General features: G+C 42.5%; 2 protein-coding genes across 3 annotated transcripts in view; one reads left to right on the plus strand and one right to left on the minus strand.

Annotated features, from left to right (window-relative positions):
• LOC308144883 (chloride channel protein-like) overlaps positions 1-6,421 on the minus strand; it is a gene marked incomplete at its 5' end in the record, with an annotated part of 36,086 nt that extends 29,665 nt beyond the window's left edge. The window contains 2 exons of the mRNA XM_080516140.1: positions 317-620; positions 6,371-6,421. Coding sequence (XP_080372266.1) covers positions 317-620; positions 6,371-6,421 — 355 coding nt within the window. The remainder of the gene's footprint in view (positions 1-316; positions 621-6,370) is intronic.
• Positions 6,422-7,094: 673 nt separating this feature from the next.
• On the plus strand, positions 7,095-17,157 carry LOC308144885 (tyrosine-protein kinase STYK1-like). Of its 2 annotated transcripts, none has more exons than XM_080516142.1 (10): positions 7,095-7,286; positions 9,251-9,297; positions 12,867-13,127; positions 13,229-13,465; positions 13,689-13,870; positions 14,395-14,475; positions 14,650-14,864; positions 15,600-15,640; positions 15,733-15,829; positions 16,922-17,157. In XM_080516142.1, exons 2-10 carry the CDS (start codon positions 9,252-9,254, stop codon positions 17,115-17,117), a joined length of 1,356 nt encoding a protein of 451 aa, XP_080372268.1. In that variant the 5' UTR covers positions 7,095-7,286; position 9,251; the 3' UTR covers positions 17,118-17,157. The 2 variants fall into 2 exon arrangements, with proteins under 2 accessions (XP_080372268.1, XP_080372269.1); XM_080516143.1 differs by having other exon boundaries at positions 14,398-14,475.
• Positions 17,158-18,498: the final 1,341 nt, after the last annotated feature.

Consider the following 18,498-nt stretch of genomic DNA (forward strand, 5'->3'; position numbering starts at 1 on the left):
ACATTTCAATATCCTTGGGGTTTTTTTATGTCAACTTCAGTGTAAAGATATTGGGCTCCAAGTTCTGGAGTTTTTTTTTTTAAATGATATTGCACCTGAGCTGGAGCTCACACAGATAATTACATACAACTCTGCTCCGACTGTTTTTGGTGACAATTGCATTGATAACAGTCTTCAAACATTGAATGTTTCTTAAGTGTAGCGTTGATTTCTGTTGATTTTTCAAGGAATGATCCAAGTTGCAGTTGCCTTCGACACCGGGACCACACGTCACGCCACCCAAAGCATCCAGCCTGTGTTTACTTCCTGTCCTCACCTCGACACTTGGAGTAGGAGCGCTTCTTCTTCATCGAAGACGTGAGCTCGGTTTCAGCCGGCTCCTCCTCCGCGGCCTCCGTCTCCATGTCGGCCTGTTGCCTGGCCCTGTGCCGGCTGTGGTGGCCGTGCGGATGCCCGTGGCGACCGTGGAACCCGTTCTGGCCGTGGCTGCGGCGGCCGTGCCCGTGCCGTGACCTCCCGTGGTGGTGGTCGCCATGCTTTTTGATCTGTCTCTCCGTCAGCAGTCGTGTGGCCTCCCGTCTGCCGGACGCTCCTTGGTGTTCCTGGTACTCCCCATAGAGCTGTCAATCAATCAGTGCGACAGAATTTGGTCTCGTCGAAAAGGGGAAGAGAATTCATTCATCAGGTAATTCCTGAGCCAGAGAGAGTGTGGTAGTATTCTTTTGGCAGCGTGCCAGAGAAGGGCCCGGGGTAAAAATAGCCGGACCACGTGTTGACCCAAACAGCTCTAATGGAAGCGGAAACATGGGCTCTGCCTCTAGATTTATCGCCTCTGGACAGAGTCCATGAAAACTGCCAGGGACATCTGGGGAAGAGATTAATTCCCTCGCTCGCTCACCAGCACACATTCGCTGCAGGATGCCCTCTTTTCTTTGCTTTGTCCTGTTCTCACACATGTCGATCATCATAAAGCCGACACATCGTCTACCAATTGATATCGTCGGATGAAGATTGTGTTTTATATTGATAGCTCAAAGGGCCTTTCTGTGTGGAGTTTGCATGTTCATTTGTCCATCACAGGGCAAACAGATTATATTATTAAATATATATATATTTTTAAAACATATATATCTGACACACTGTATAAGTTCAGCTCACCATAAATACTCATTGTTCAATCGGCAGCAGAGAACAGCAGTCCAGGAATAAGTCATGTGTGGTGTTGACATGTTGAATATGAGTGAGCTCACCTTTCAGCAGCTTCTGAGCAGGTTTACGGACAGACGGGTTGATTGATTGATGAACATAGACAGACACATCTGTGTGTGACACCAACTGTTTCTCTTCTTTTATGACTTCCTAGGACGGCTTCAATGAGATGCTTCGTGGTCGCGCAACAACCATCAATTCAATTAGTGAAAGAAAAATTACTGGCAAAGCATTCGAATTTGGAATAAGGCCTCATGATTGTGTTTTGCTGCTACCAGTCTCCAGGTTAGGGACACCAATTAGGCCAGCGGGCAGGTCTCTGGATAACACGAGGTACCAATGTAATCCCGTTGGGAGGAGCCATGAGGTTAAATAATCAGTATCAATCCTCATATAGGCTGTGGCGTTAAACTCCACATCACTACAGCAGTCTGACGCATTGATACCACAGGCTGACTTTATTGCACTTTAGTGCATTTATTGCACATGTGATTTACATTTGCATCAGTGTTACTGTGTTTTTTCAATTTAATTTTCTACAGAGAGACATCTTTAGTCATCTTTGAAATGATAAGTGTAAAAGCTATCCAACAATCTGACTGAGCCAGCCAGGCTCAGCTGAGGGAAAGTGCACCTCGGGGTTTGCCATGTCGGAAATCTAAAGACCCCACGCTGTCCCTACTTTACCTCTTTCCTGTTTTCCCTCTGCGCTGATGTAACCCGAGCCGGCACTAATCACCTGAACTCCTTTGCCCCCTTCCTTCACTGCACCGTGCTCTTATTCCTTTCTTTCCCTCGCTCACGCTTTGCTGTTGAAACACTACTCGGGGCTAAATTTAGGGCCAGTGTGATCCAATATTCCTCATTACACTTCCCACACCTCTCTCACCATCAGCTTTCATTTCAATGTTTTATCACAGCCCTCCGTTTCTCCAACGTTGCCGTTTACTCTCGCTCGTCGCGGTCAGCCCTGAGCGCATGGAGACGCGAATTAGAAAACGGTAAAACTAAAAAAAAGCTACATTTCCAAAGTTTTAGTTCAGCAATGGTTTATTATGATGCATTAAGATATTTTATTCGATTCCACGGGGTCTTAAGACATCTGTGAAAGAATTAGTCACACTGTGGAGACCAGAGAAAGCATTTAGGATGCAAATGACTCACAGCATCACTGTGAACCAGAGCACAACGCCGTCGCACAAAACCCTGAACTCCTGAACCCGTCAACTCTTTCAGGATGAACTCAAACAGACACCGTGAGCCCAGGCTCCTTTGTCCAACATCAGCGTGTATCTCAGTCATCACAGTTTTCTCAAAAGAGTGGACGAATGTACAGCTGTATAGAATGAGGCAATGACAGCTGAAGTTTACCTCAAGGTACATGGGCGTACAAGTAATTTTACTTCAGAGGCCACATACAAAGTGCTCTCAAGTGGGCCGCACCAGTAAATAATAGGATTACAATATATAAATAGCTAGAACTTTAAACCTCTGTCTTTGCTTTAGTGCAACACAGTATTAATACATTATTAAGTTCATATTTATTTATACTTTCTTTAACAACACACAACTGACCTGAAATTTAAATAAAATAATTGCAGTTTTAACGGTACGATGACACCGTTCACCATTTGTTTAACAACTTAATGATCACAGTGGCTTTTTATTAAACTATTTACTTCTTCAAAGGCATAAAACCTTTGGCCACATGCAGCTGGAACACAAAAATAAAGTAGGCTAGTTCATGTCATGCTCAGAATAACTTGCCAAATTATAGAAATTATCTTTAATGTAGACCGATTTCTACATCTGTGTAGAACTCCTGATCATCTCACCTCACCACACAATACAGACTAAAGCTAATTTACCAATGCTATTAACTCTTTAGACCTCTTAGCAGTTGGAAAGCAAAGAAATGACATATGTATTTGTTGATATGACCCGCCACATTTAAGAATATATTTCACACAATGCACACACTTTTCTTTGTCTTTCTATCTCTCTAAAAAAAAAAAGCACCTCACTTGCCATGTGACTGAAGTATTGTGGTCCTACAATCTTGATCATTTGTCTGATCATTGATCATGTTCTATTTTGTTGTACTGAGCTGTAAGTCGAGCCAGGGAAACTTTCATCACAAGTCACACACATACACACACAAGTGGCAGCGCACCTTTCAACAGATCTGGAAGATGATATAACAGCTCAGCCTATAATTGTTCCCGGTCTGTCTTCAGCGGGTGTGAGGCCTTCCTGTTGGAGCAGGTAACGTAAGGTTGGCCAAGCATGTATTTGTTTTACAGTCATCACATTGCTTGAGTTTCCAGGGAGTCGCGTTTCCATGTCTTGCCAGGTCGCAACAGTCATGTCAAACAACAAGCTTATAATTTGAACACATATACTAAAAAGGATTTATCTTAACATGTCTACTTCTTATTCTAAAGCCGTTTATTAGCACCCAGCAGGAGTACCAGTAGCTTTTCACGTTTTATAGCTCCACTCATTACAACTGAAAATTGGCTCTACTGGTGGATAACAAAAAGCCAACAGCTCGATTTCCTGTCCTTTAACAGTTCTTTCAATGCCGGTCGTCCGACTGTTTCTATACTGTGGAAACAATGTCATTGAAAAGCCCTCTGATGTCCGCATACCGTTGTACATGTGTACAGATGAATGCGACTGCGTGCCGTTATAAGCCGCCATTTGAAGTCAAACCTAATGCATATGAAGGTCTTCTAAAATAGAGAAGGGTTTAACTCTATACATTCTCTACATGACTGTCGACTCCCAGCCACGGAGCCAGTCTTTGTAAGAGTCAGGCAGGGGTTAATATTATAATTGCTCAAAAAAAAAAAAAAAAAAAAAAAATTTAGAAGAAGAAATAAAGAAAAATGTAAAACAGTGATGCCGCGGTTGTGTTTCTAATCTCGGCCTCATGGGTTACAGTGTAAACAGAAGTGTTAGCACAGCCTGCGTACACTCGCAGGTTAGATGTCTTTGCCCTCACAGGTCTCGTCATCGGCGTACGACTTCAGCAGCTATTAAATTCTATAGGTCTCCATGTTCAGCAGCCTTCGCATTCCAGCCAATCAACACTCCGCGGCCTATCCAGCTGTATGCTTTATCTCAGAGGACACCGTGAAATAGACCTAAATTGCAGAATGATTCACGGCAAGCAGAGTGCTTCAGGGTTTGAGCATTTCTTTTCCTAATATCTCTAAAATCAACTTCAACAGGCTGTAAAATGAGTATTAAAGAAGGTTGAGACATTAAACCATATCGCTGAGATTGTAACACATTATAATACAATATAAATATAGTCATTATAACACACTACAAGATTCACAATTATAAGAGGCAAGAAAGATTTCTTTCAGGAAATAAATTATATTCAATTTGTATTTATTTTTTAGTCTTTAAAGCATCAGAAAATGCTCGAAATTCTTTTTATATGCATAGAAATAGATTGTAAAATGTCCTCAAACACAAACTAAACGCATTGAATGTATCAATATGCCTCATGGAAGAGAAATATAATCAAAGAAAAGTTCACATGGATAACATATCTGTGAAAGAGATTCAACAATTAAAACTTTTGTAAAATACCTGATGAATTAATCAACCAATCATAACATACGTGGAGGAAAGCATTTAATTCTGTCCACACAGACTTCATCCATGTTTCATACCACGTTATCCAGCTTGGGGTTGCAGTCACACATACAGTATATGCCCTCGAGCAATACAGTGACAAAACAGGCCTAAATAAATGTTTTTGGACTGTGGGAGGAAACCAAAGTACCGAGAGAAAACATAGAAACTCCACCAAGAAATGACGCTGAAGCCCAGATTTCATCTGGGATGTTCTCACTGTGAGCCCACTGCACCACCATGCAGCCTCAATACAGAGCTCTCTCACATATAAAAAAAGAAACCCTCATAATGATGATAATCATGTTCACTAACATATAAACCTAAAAGGAAACTAAAGCTGCAATTGTCCATTTTTTGGTTGGTTGACAAAATATTGACATCCAGCTTCAGGAAACACAGACAACTGATAAATGCATCAAGAAGATAAATATTTCTAATACATTTCAGCTGCAGCCATGTAACGTGGCATCAGAATCGCACTGAAACTCTTCCAGATGTTCGTACACATCCTCCCCCCCGCTGCATTGTCTCTTTAAGATAGAGAGCATCCGCATGAATGGAGAAGATTAGCACCATTTCTAATACATGATCAGGTTTCCCACTCTTTGAAAGACACATGGTCAGTCGCCCTGCACACACGTGTATACTCATCAGCCGTTTTATAAAAGGTACGACGACTCTCTGCCTGCAGGAAGGTGACTATGATCACTTTTGATCCAGATCAGAGGTTTTAATTTAGATTTATGCTCATTTTTTCAGGTTTGTAGTTTCAAGGTTGAGCAAAGTTCGACTCCATCGGCAACGCCCTTTGCGCATTTAGGTGTACCTCATGAAGTGCATGTTCCCACACTCGGGTTTAAGTACCAAAGCAGTCGTGCAGAACCGCAAACGCACACCGACACGCACGACAGGAAGCAAACACACACATTCAAATGAGTAAGCAGTCGGCGATTCACATGTCACAGAAGTCCCTCCTGCATGTGTTAAGACCAACCGCGGCTAAAGGAACGAGGCGTCGAGAGGGCAGCAAACAGGTGGCCGGTGGAGAAAGCAGGAAACGGCGAGAGTGTCCCGCGGCAAAAGCCTGTGTGTGCGTGTGTGCGTGCGTGCGCGCGAGCGTGCACGTGTGTGGCCATGCCAAGATCAGGGGTGAAGGAGGTGCACGGTGTCTAAGCACCTGTTGCATTGGCCATGTGTGTGACCCTGTTGTTAAACATCAGCTAATTGCTTTTCGCCATGTCTACAAATCTATCACACACACGCAGACAGCAAAGGGGTTATTCAGAAACACACACATGCACATGTGAACTCAGACACGCACCATCCGTGCACATGTAGTTTGCAGTGCTCGTACAGGTGCGTCATGCAACACAGAGACAAGTGATATAGGCAAATTCACGCGGCAGAAGGACGTAAACATGACAGACGGAGGCTGACGCGCGGACACACGGATGAAGAGAGTGGAAAGAAGAGAGAGGAAAATGGAGAAACGGAGTGGGACACTGACCAGCGTCTGCTTGTATCTCAGAGCCTTCCTTTCCGATGCATCTGCGGCCATTGACACACTGTCACTGACCCAAAAATAAACCCACCCGCTCACCGTCTGTCTCAGCATTACCGGGACCGCTCTGGACGCCCAGCCAGGACGCTCATTCACACACACACACACACGCGCACACACACACACACACACACACACAGATACACACACTTACATATATAGAAAGCTATGGATTCTCACAGTAACACATAGACTTCGACAAACCATGCAGTCTTTCTGGTTTACCACCTGCACGATGTAGGTAGCAACCATTACCATGTACTTCAATACCTGAGAAAATAGCAGTAGTCACACTCTGCGTGACTAAAATGTTTTTTTTTTTTTTAAAGGGTGCATTTAATGTTGTAATTTTGTAATAGAGAACAGTCATTGCATATTAATCCCCAAAATATAATTCGGCTGGAACTCATTTAATCGTCTTGTGTGTGTGTTCGTTTATGAATGAAATTATTTTGGAAACTCACACACACGAGACGTGGGACATGCAAATACACGCAGAGAGCAAACACAATAGTGGCTGCCAGCCATGTTGAGGTGATGAGGGTGACAGGAGAAACGTGTTGGGTGGCGATGGGGGGGGGGGGTGTGGCCAACCTGACAGCGAGCAGGAGAAACGAGGAAAGACGCCAGTGACACGACACACCATGGTGCTGACGGCAAACCAGAAAGAGCCGCTCTAGCATCCGCAGCGTTGGCAGGGGGAATTATGTAAACCGCAAACTCAACGGGACAACATGAAAACTGTGAAGGAGGATCAGAATTTGTCGTATCAACATTTTTAATGGCACACGGGAGAGCGAGCTTGATGCTTCGGATATGAAGGACACAAAGTTTGACACCTGAACATCACAGAGCTGCACAAGTAAGAATCAAAAACACAACCGCGGTTGAGATGCGAGTGCATGGACAGGGTGCAGGTTTAATGTGTTTTGACACAGGAGGTTGTTTTCACGAGTGTTAACACACACACGTCTGTGTGTCTTTAACATGTTTTTGGTGTCTGTCCTCAGTGTAGGTGTGTGTTGCCAAATGGGTCTGTCTTTTGTTGTGTGTTTATTCGACTGTGAGAGGAGAATGCAGACAAAGCAGTTCAGTGACATCTATTACAACATCAAACATCAAAGAATGGCGGCCAGGTGTGTGTGTGTGTGTGTGTTTCCAACCATGCTCACTACATACCTGTGTGCCTTTGTAAGGGTGTGTGTGCATGAGGTGTCACCAAACCAAACATCAAAAGCTTTTCCAAATACAACTGGAGGATTTGGGTGTGAGCAGCGTTTCACAAGAGCTCACAGTAGTGGAGGAGGGGAAATTAAAAGTTACAAAATCTATGAAATCGTATATAAACTTTTGAGTATCGTTTCTTATTTGTTCCACAAACATCATAGTGAGTTGCTGTTTTTAGAGCTGAAAATGTTTTATGATCCGTCATCCTCGATATGCTGGGGCATTTATACAACCGTATTTCACATTGTCGATGTATTAAAAAGGAAGAAGTCCTTTAGTTTCTACTAACCAAACTGGAACATCTCCAGTAAATTCAGCTTTGTTATTAGTAGAGTTTAACCGAAAACAGGCATGTTTTTCTTCACTTTTATAGAACTTTATTTACTGTAATTTAGCTCGAATCTATTAAAAAAAAAAAAAAAACATCAATCTTGTGTACTGCTTTATGTAACTTGGGTTCATGTTTCATGATTTGGGGCAAAGGGAAAGTGCACTGTGGTTTGCTAATCTTAATGGGATTAACAGTAAATGCACATTTTTGGCATTACACACCAACAGGGAGAACATGCAAACTCCCAAACCAGATTATTTTCTACTGTGAGGCTAACCATCCACTTCACCACCACCACTGTGCAGCATCTACTTTACGTGAAAACATATCGGATCCATTAGAAAAATGTATTTTACTTTTGATATTCAAGCTTTGCACCCTAGTGTTTGTCATTTTTTCTCAATACCTTGATTTTAAAGTGCATTGGTTCCAAGTACTGTAACTGGATTTAATGTGGATGTTGTGTTTATTTCGCTGCTTGTAAAACAAGGCTGATACTCTACCGATCACTCGAGTATCACACAAACGGTTTCTGACATTGTTTTGAATTTGGCTAACAAATGAGCACCGCCGCACACGACCTTCTACCTGTACACACCTGGCAGGCAGCCCATGAGCATCGGTTTTTCCATTCCGACATCACAGTTTCAATGTTTCATCTACAAGTTTGTTTTGAAAAAAAAAATTATAAAAAAAAAAAGTTATGTAGGCACAAACACACAGGACAGAAGGAACTCAGTGGATTTTTGCAGCAACACTCATATATTCATACATGACCTGTTTGTCAGCTGTATTTACATGTTTTTCCACTTCCCCGGTCGACTTCCACATGCACGTGATTGCGTGACGTTAACGTTTGAAATGAAGCAAAGCATCATAGCTTTGAGGGGCTTTTCTTTTCGAGAAGACTGTGACAGTAAAGGTTTTATCAGCTGCTAAATTTCAGGTCATCCATTTTTCTCTTGAAAGATTGAAAAGATTAGATCAACTTTGTGGATCAATTCCATTCCTGTGTATGCAAGACATAGACAACAGGCTTAATTGAAAGACAACCATGTAGCTTAACTAAGTAGCACATATACAATATAACGTGTGTGTGAGTGTGCGTGTGTAACGCAGTGAAAACCTGAACCCCGGCTGCTTCAGTTATTAAAGAGGCAGGACTATCTCAGCTTAGAGGACTTAGAGTTGCTGCTGAGCAGAGGAAATGTTGATCTCTTCCTCCAGCTGATAGTAACAGTGATCCCCGTTTCCCTCTTTCTCTCCAGCATGTCATCCAACTCCACGGAGTGCGCGTCGGACGACAGACTGTGCAGTAAGGACCCACACCCCACCGATCATCACCACCGTCCCATTTCCTCTCTGTACCCACTAAAACCATTCACAGAGGCCGTGTTTACATGTGGAGTTCTTGAGTCCAGACTATGATGTTGCTGGACAGGTTTGCGATGAAAATTACAGAGTGTAGACGTGGGATGTCGTCGTGTTTTGCACCGTTTCAATGCAGGTATCACAGTGCCGTCCCACCAGAGTTCATATTAAAGGAACCAAACCCGCAGAGTGTGAATCCGCCCTCGCTTTACTCAACAAACGTCACGTCACTTCTCTCATTGAAAGCCAAATGTGTCAGTTTGTGACACTGAAAAGTAACACTATTATCTTGCAATAATACTTTAGTCTTCTCCTTTTGTCTATCTGCCAGTAAGCTGCACATATTTCCTCCCGATTGGACTAAAATAACTGTCGTGGCTCAACTATGAAATTATTTGTTTCTCGAAAAAAGTGTGTAACAGTGGGGCTATCTTGTATTTCGCCTCAGAAACAGGAGGAACATGTTGGACACGGTGACATGGTGAGCCAGCTCCGGGTGCTACACCTTGTTAAAAAGCCATTCAAAGGCTATTAAATGCTGCATCTCAAATACTTTGGACGTTCGGCGAAACATGCCTCCAAAATACAACCCTTTTAAAACCAGTTGTTATATATTGTGATTACTGTAGAGATTTTAACACCATTTTATTTATTTTCACGCACGAGTGCGACTGTTCCCAGCATACCGCTGAAGGAGAGTCATCAGACAACAATGTGGTTTCATGGTACAATAAATGTAGTTTCAGCTTGAAAAAAAATGTGTGATGGAAGCACGGATAAGATCTTTGTTGGGTGTCAAATATGGCGTCATTGACATGAGAAGTATAAAATAAATAAATAAGAAAAAATATGCGAGTCTTGGGGCTGGGCGATTTGGCCTTAAAAAAAAAAGTATGAATTTTTAAAGAAAAATTCGAGTTTTGGTTGGATTTGTTTCTCAATGCACTTATAAATGTCTGCAGATATATTAGCAAAAGTGCTACTTTATTGCTGTGATTGTGATATGAAAAATTTGGATAAACTGTGTAATTCAATCAAAAGGTCATCATTAATTTGGACCAATAAGATGCATGTAGTAACAGAACTCTTAAAGTCTTGTGAAATTTCTTGCCCCCTCTATCTGGCCACTCATTTTGTGGGATTTTATTTAACAATCTGGCTTTTCTATTATTTTTTTTTGCTCTGCACCTTTCAGTTCTATCACACAATCTGAAACTTATTGAACAAAACCACATCAATGCTCTACAATGAGGTGATATCATCTATGTAAGCAGCTATTGACAATACCAACATAAGTCTGTCGTTCCACCTGTTTAGTATTTACAGTGCAAAGTACAATGACTCCGCAAAACAAAATCCTGCCTCACCTGATGTACTGAAACTTTACTTTACACGCAGTCATGACCGCTGACTCACTCACATGGCTGTGAAATCACTTTGACTTTTGAACCAGGACACGACTTTACAGGTGGAATTGACTAATGTCTTCTGGCTACTGATGTTCAGGAAATAGTTTTTGTGAATTGTGAAACAGAACAATGTGTATGACAAAAAGCTTGTTTTTGAGTCATATGTTGCAATCAAAGTGTTCTTCGATTGGCTGAAACTTTTCCGAAATCACAAACACAGGCTGAAACCACACATCATATAAAACTGCTTGCAACAGGTTGAAAGCCTCTTTGTCGAGCTGTAATTGATCCAAAGCCACACAAAGAAGGAGCCCATTAAGATGAACAGCGGCCACGTGCACAAGGTAATCCAGACGGCTTTAAAAAGTCAAGTTTCAACTTGTTCTCAACAATGACAGTATTTGGGGAAGGCAGTTCAAACCGAACCTTCAGTAAATATGACAACAGATGATTTATTCGATCCTGAAGAGTGAAGTCTCACCCCGCATGAGAATGTGCTGCGGCCAGAGTTTCTGCACACAACACAAGCAGTTTCACCATCCAGTTTCTCCCATTAAACATTGACTACTTCCAACAAAAGAAGGCGTGTAAACATGTCAGTTGTAGTAACGTTGTGTAAAAAAAACAAACAAGGGAGCACATATACATTATAGATATAATTCAAAGTCGAAAAAACAAGCAATCATGATAATACAGTTCCTCCATTTTTAGGGACGGTAATTAAGGAATAAACCAGTATTAAAGATAGAAAAGGCATGAAAAGCCTAATTGAAAGTAAGAGCTGCTTGTGGAATTGACTGAGCTCAAACTTAATATACAACAAAAACTATTTATAGCATCATCTCGCTGTATGTCAACATATCAGTACTGCTGTAAGTGGAGGATGATGTCAGGTGGAGAAAGAATATCCTGTCGCAGGAGGCGCAACCTGTTTGACAGCCAGCATGCTCGTCCTGTTTAAATGCCTGCAGCGCTGCGCTGAAACCAAACCTGTTCCTTATTTTTCAAACCCCAGGTCCAATCAGGGTCGACCGACACTGATTTCATGCTCAAAGGGTCAAACTCAAGTTGCACAAGGTCAACTTTAATGTGAATGGCGGCACAAATAAAGTTAGTACGTCGATAGAAGTGTTTTTAAATACGCAGCCATGCGGTGAATGGCTGAGGAGCTCCAGACCGGGGCGAAAGTGAGGCCGCCACTGATGAGGGCGCGTGTTGTACTTGTCAACATTACAAGGCTGTTGAGCCAAAGCATTCAGTCACAACTCCAGACACTCAAAACACAACAGATTAAAAACCATGACCATCATTTGTGAACTGGAACGGTGTTTGGTGAGTGGAGTGGCGGCGCATTGACCTTTGGGAACACAATTCAAAATGCCTCGCTTACTTGTGAACTGTGAACACAGAAAGACAATCACACACACACTTATGAGCAATATAAAGTCGCTGATTAACCCCAAACACTCCAACTGGAGGATCCAGAGAAAACCCACACAAGTGCGCAAGTCTGGACTCAGAATATTCTTGCTGTGAAGCGACGGTACTAACCACTAAGTGCCCTGGCACTTCAAAATGTCATTTGGATAAATACGTTTAAAAAGAAATGAAAAACAAAAACATGTGGGTAATATGGAGAAGGTGGACAACAGCAAAGAATCTTCAGGACGATTCAGCTTCGTCCTTTCACTTCTTACATATTCACATCCCTGTATGAATCCTCCACATCCAGACTGTTTTCAACCGAAACAGATGATAACCCATAACAACCTTTACGTATCAAACGCTGCAGTTTATGTGCAACAACAATGTGATTTGTTTGATAATCAGAAATAGAAACCACAGTAGTGATAGTGAAGAACGTGTCAGGAAAAGATTTGGAAAAGTCCACCAAAACGGGTGAAGACCAGTAGAATTGAATAAAGTTGAACCAATAATCCGACTTCCAGCCACTTCAAAGATATACACTTGTACATGTGAGACTATTATGTAGACGGTACTGTCCATCGCATAAGTCGAGAACACCAACCATCATTACCAGCTGTTTAAAATGTGTTTTTCCGTGTGGACATCACGTCTAAGACATGATCTTTCCCCCCAACAGTAACGAGGGAGCATCAACTGGCCGTGATCATCGTCCCCGTGCTGCTCACCGTGGCCACCCTCATCACTTTACTGATCATCTTCATCCTGCTGTATTGTCCCGGCCAAAAGCAGAGGCGGGCCACATCCCCACAGCGCTACCACAGCTCGACACACAGAGACAGAGACGGCGACCACCGTCACCGCAATCAGCAACAAAACCAGCATCCCCACCACCACAACCGCAGCCACCACAGACGTCATGATCTACATGGCATCGACGGTACACAAACGAACGCCGACGTGTCATTCCAATACTGGACTCTACAACCTATAAGTGTAATTCTGCTCTGACGTGGCCGCCGTGTGCGTTTCTCTCGACAGCGCCTCCCGGGATCAACCCCCTGGAACACGAGGAGGTGCCGATGTCCGTTCAACAAGTGCAGCAGAACGTCCGGCCGACTCTGCCTGCAGCGCCGCGGACGCCCACAGAGAGGCAGCATGGATCCTTCGGCCAGGTCACCACACTGCCTCACTCCTTCTCCATCAGGCCAGACGACACGGTCAGTCTCTACAGAGCCCGCATGGAAAACAAGAACGTGGTCCTGAGGGTGCTCAAAGGTAAACTGAACCCAGACAAACAAGCTCAAGTTCCCGCTGCAGGGCAACCTTCTCTGTATGCAACAACAAGTAATGGACTCTCATTAGATGTGCTTTTCAAAGACATATTTACTAGACTGAAGGCCCTGTGCTTATTTCTCTAGGTTAATTCTCTCGCACTGTAAATGTGAAGCTAATCTCCTGAAGAGAAATTAAATTCTACAATTCTCCTCTACCTCTACAGAAACAGCCAGCAGCAGAGAGAAACGCCACTTTCTGGACTTTGCGTCCTTTGTGGCCGGACTGGGCCCGCACCCCTCCCTGCCCGCTCTGCTGGGCATCGTTTCAGAGCGGCCGCCATTAATGATGGTGGTGGAGGAGCAGCAGCACAGAGACCTGCTCGGGTTTCTTTGGAGATGTAGACAGGTACAGACAGTATTTATCAATGGCCAAACAGTGCAGATCAAGCACGTTTATAACAGGTGTGGTGAGCACGGTACACTGCACTCACTTCAAAGGTCTATTTCAAGACACTTAAGTCAGTAGGTGCAAGATTGTGCTTCATTATTGGTTTAGTAACCTATCAATGTGTTACTTAAACACCTTCAATTGACTCAGTTCTCCATCAAAATCTAACAAAATTAAGTGTATAAGCTTCATTCAGTGAATAAATACTGAGATCCACCACTGTGAGGCAGTAGATTGTCTTTGCTTTAGTTGTATAGATTACAATCAGTAGAGGCAATAATCTAACAAATCTCTACAAAAGTGTTTCTTCAACAGTCTGTATTATTGTTTAGCCCATACAAAGGCAGATTTTCTTTGAGGACATATAATATAATATTAGCCTGAGATAACAAAGGAGACAAAACTGTGAATTTCACTTCATAACTCAAATTGTAGAGAGTCTCCACACAATTCCGTATTTTCATTTTTCTCTCTCCTCGAAGCAGAACTCTGGTTCAGATCCTTCTTGTAACTTGACAGAGAAGAGGATCTTCACCATGGCTGGACAGGTGGCCTCGGCCCTGGTAGGTTTATGAGCTCTCTGTGTCGAACTCTGTCTGATTCCACTTAGAAAACTGGTTTAAAATTCTGTGTCTTGTGTGAATTTTGTCCTGAGAAATCAGATCTCGAGTCTTACTCATGCACACTCACAGTGTGACCGCTCACGTTCTCCGGTTCTCTTACGACACGTCCTCCAGAGCTACCTGCACAGTCAAGACTGCATCCACGGCAACATGGGAGCTCACAGCATCCTGGTCGCCCGAGATCTGTCAGCTAAGCTGTGGGGATTGGGCCCGGCTTACCGCAGGAGGGCAGAAGCGGGCTCGCCGGGGGAAGTGGAGGACACGGAGCTGAAGAAGTGGCAGGCGCCTGAAGTGCTGGCCAGGAGACTCGTCAGTCAGAGCAGTGACGTGTGAGTGTCATGGGTTCTCTGCAGGAACATCAGCGACATTAGAGAAGGGCATAAGACGAGGAGGAGATGAGAAAAGAAGTAGAAATACATATTAAACACAAGTACAGTGGAAACAGATGCACTTCTTTGTAGGTTGATTGGTCCGATGGTCAGTTGGGGGGTGAGTAGGTAGTTGTGTTATCGAGTATGTCAGTCGGTCAGTGGATACACTCTCGATTCCAAATGTGTCCCGCAAACACACTTTTACAGATTAAAAACCAAAGTTAAATTAATTTAAAACCACAACTTTAGCAAAATACGCTGAAAAGCGAAATCAACCTATCTGCCAAATGCACACAAGTTAAATGACAGAGAAAACCCACCAGTGCAGGTAATAAAATGCATTAAAGTTCATTATTTTATACACTATTGAATATAATTTTATCCAAATCCCCCCCCCCCCCCATCCCCCATCTCACACACTAACTGGAGGCTGTCCCCTTATCCGTGTCGTCACTTTGTCTACTTTTGTCTTGTCCTTGTGTTGTGTGACTCACTGTAAACCAAGTCTACCCACGGGTACAAATAAAAGTAACCTAACCAAATAAAAACAAACTTTTACAGTGTCTGATTACAGTCTGTGTTGTGTGTGTTTTCTGTGATCGTCCTGCCTGCCTTCCCTCCTCCTTCCTAACAGTCTGATCGATCTGTGTCGTTCAATCTGAGATCAACGTGAATTAATTTGTTTTTTGACAGATGGTCTTTTGGTATCCTCCTTTATGAAATGGTCACACTGGGTGAGTCATTTAAATCCACGAACCCCCCCTAATGATTCACAGAATGATCAATGTTTTTGTAAATCACCTCAAACTTGTGACGATGTGTGCAGGTGATCCGCCCTTCGCTCAGCTCATGGCAACTGAACTTCTTCAGCACCTCCAAAGAGGATATCACCTCACGCAACCAGCGACCTGCTCCAACTCCCTGTAAGAACAGCAGGAACACTTTCACTAATGCTTTTCTTTTTTTACCGCCAGCTTGGAAATTCCTCTTCTTCCAAAAGACACACTGGTCGCCGACTGAATTATTATTATTATTATATTTCCACCAGCATGACATGTGCAAAAATGAAACTGTGTCTGATTGAAATTGGGACAAAAAAAAAAAGGAAAGGGCATGGTTATTTGAAAATACTAAACCCAAAACACAAAGAGAACAGCGTCATCAACATCACGATCCCAGTGTCCATCACATTTTTAGCTTATATCTCAATTTCTATCTGTAAATAACTATTTACTTACAATAATTATGATTGTCACAAGGTCCTTGGAGCATTCAGCTGTAGAAAAAGTTTTGCATGAACACTTTGACTTTTTTGCAGTTTGAGGACCACAAAAGTTTTGTGTTTGGCTTCCCTGGAAGCCACAAGGTCATTTTTCTATTTTTTACCCATCAGATGAATCGGAGCCATTTGGCTCTTCTCTAAATCTGTCTAAAAAAATCTCACCCTGCTAACCTTACCAGCCTTCAACCATCCCTCCCTCTCCTGTCGCTCACTGCACACCCCCTCATAGGAAATGTCATAGTAAATAAGTTAAATGTATTTAATTTATTGACTGTTTGTCGTGTTTTTACCTTACGTTTAAAGGCTGTGGGTGGACATTATACTTTCAAACAGCTGCTCATTCTAAACAACCCCTGGTTAATATAACTGATCAGATTATTTGATCAGGTTAGTTGACGATCGCCTCGAACTCCACCTGACCGGGATCCCGGATGACTCGGGTTGGAATCCATCTTGCGACGGAAAGAGCAATCAAGAGTTAAAAAAAAACAATTTATTGAGCAAATTGTAAGAACTTCCTGAAGTGCAAAAAAGTAGACAGTATGACACCTGAATCCAACTGCGCCAAAGCACACGTGACATTCAAATCTATCAAATTAACTTGGCCTTTCGTAAGGCCTGCCATGCTGCAAACTTTTCTTCATAGTTGTCGCGAGAATGAATCCATCTTACACACTGACAGATCGTTGATCTCGCATTGTGGCCGAGTTTCATCACCGTTTACCTCCTGCAGGTTCTCCATCATCAGGTCCTGCTGCCGCTTCAACTCACCCCACCGCCTCTCCACTTCCGACCTCATCAAGAAGCTCCAGTCAGGAGAGAAATCAGCCAATGGGAGGACAGTTCTCAGAGCACCTGGACCAATCAACTTCGAGAACTACCTGCGGGAGGCGGGCTATGGAGAGGCCTACAACTACGCTGTGCTCTGATTGGCTGAACAGTCCTGGCAGAATGAACTCTATCCACAATGTGTACATTAAGACGAAGTTCTCTAATATATTATTTTTATGTGATTGCTACTTGTTTATATTGCCGATATTCGTTAGATGATTACTAAGCACAACCACTTTATATTTAAAAATTAATAAAATATTGGTGACAAATATGCAATGTCTGCGTAAACCTCAGGACAGGAACAATGAAGTATTTAAATGAAGAGTACTTTGAAAAAAAACTAAAACCCTCCATGTAGTCATAAGGCAAACTGTTAGGGTCAGGAACACTTTTAACACTCAAACTCAATTTCACTCATTCCGTCCAATTTCATCTCGAGTGGCCCGGACCAGTAAAGTAGTGCCATAACCTTTAGAATTAACTTTGCTTTTCTTTGTTGTGGTACAGAGTATATGTGAAATGTCTATCTTTAAGCACAAACCAAGCAATTACTACCATAAATTACTAGTCTCAACATAAAGCCAGTTTTAATTAAACCTTTTGGTGCAAAATACAGTGAAACGTCCAACAAATTTCTTCTATAGCTTTCGCATTATGCATGTTTTTACAAACTGAACTTGGAAGCATGGCTTTGGGGCAAGTTTAACAGAAACAAGGTCCCATCACTCATGTCTCAGTGTTGTTTTGTGTTGGCTACTCTTAAGAAGTTATTCTTTTTGTTAAATCAATGTTTTCTTTGAAATCTGCATGGTGGTTTGTCGGGTCAGATTGAAACCCCCATGTGTGTTGGTTTTTGCTCACGGATGGATGACCTGGACCGAGCTCCAGTTCTAAATAAGAAAAATCACTACACAGCTGGACTAACAATACTTTTCCAGGTTAGTTCATCTCCATCACACGAATAAAGCCGCAGGACTCAGAGCAGCTCAAAACAGTTCCTTGATTATTTATTTGCATGATAGTATCAACCTCTCCTCAACAAAACCAGCCTCTCCCAAGATTTTGCAGTGATCCCGATTATTGCAAACTTTCGGTTTAAATTTTTGTTTAATGGAAAAAGCCTTCAGCTGCTATCTTGTGATAAAAGTGCTACTTTTGAAGAGTGAAGATCAAATGATCCACGCTGTGATTCTCTGCTTGTTAAATAACACACCAGCAGAAGTGAAGGCTTCAGTTATCTTTTTTTTTTTCTTTCTTCGACATCATAATGAATGGAGAGACCTGCTTGATTGAAAGACTCCAAAATCCTGGTGAGGCTGAGAAATAAAAACACACAGCTATAATTTTTTTTCTTTCGAAAGAAAAAAAAAAAGCTGTAATAGCACAGTCACTAACAATAAAGCCAAAGATAGCTAGCTAGAAAGGTAAATACTGTTGGTAGTAACACGCTATGTGACAGAGCTATGAGGAAGACAG

Source organism: Blennius ocellaris (assembly GCF_963422515.1).
Source record: "Blennius ocellaris genome assembly, chromosome: 20".
NCBI lineage: Eukaryota > Metazoa > Chordata > Actinopteri > Blenniiformes > Blenniidae > Blennius > Blennius ocellaris.

What these genes read in the sequence shown, in the direction of transcription:
- LOC308144885 (XM_080516142.1), top strand. Translation starts at nt 9,252, where the DNA reads ATGTCATCCAACTCCACGGAGTGCGCGTCGGACGACAGACTGTGCA. An exon ending in GACAGGTGGCCTCGGCCCTG is followed by an intron (nt 14,476 to 14,649) that starts GTAGGTTTATGA and finishes CACGTCCTCCAG; the next exon opens with AGCTACCTGCACAGTCAAGA. An exon ending in GCGACCTGCTCCAACTCCCT is followed by an intron (nt 15,830 to 16,921) that starts GTAAGAACAGCA and finishes TACCTCCTGCAG; the next exon opens with GTTCTCCATCATCAGGTCCT.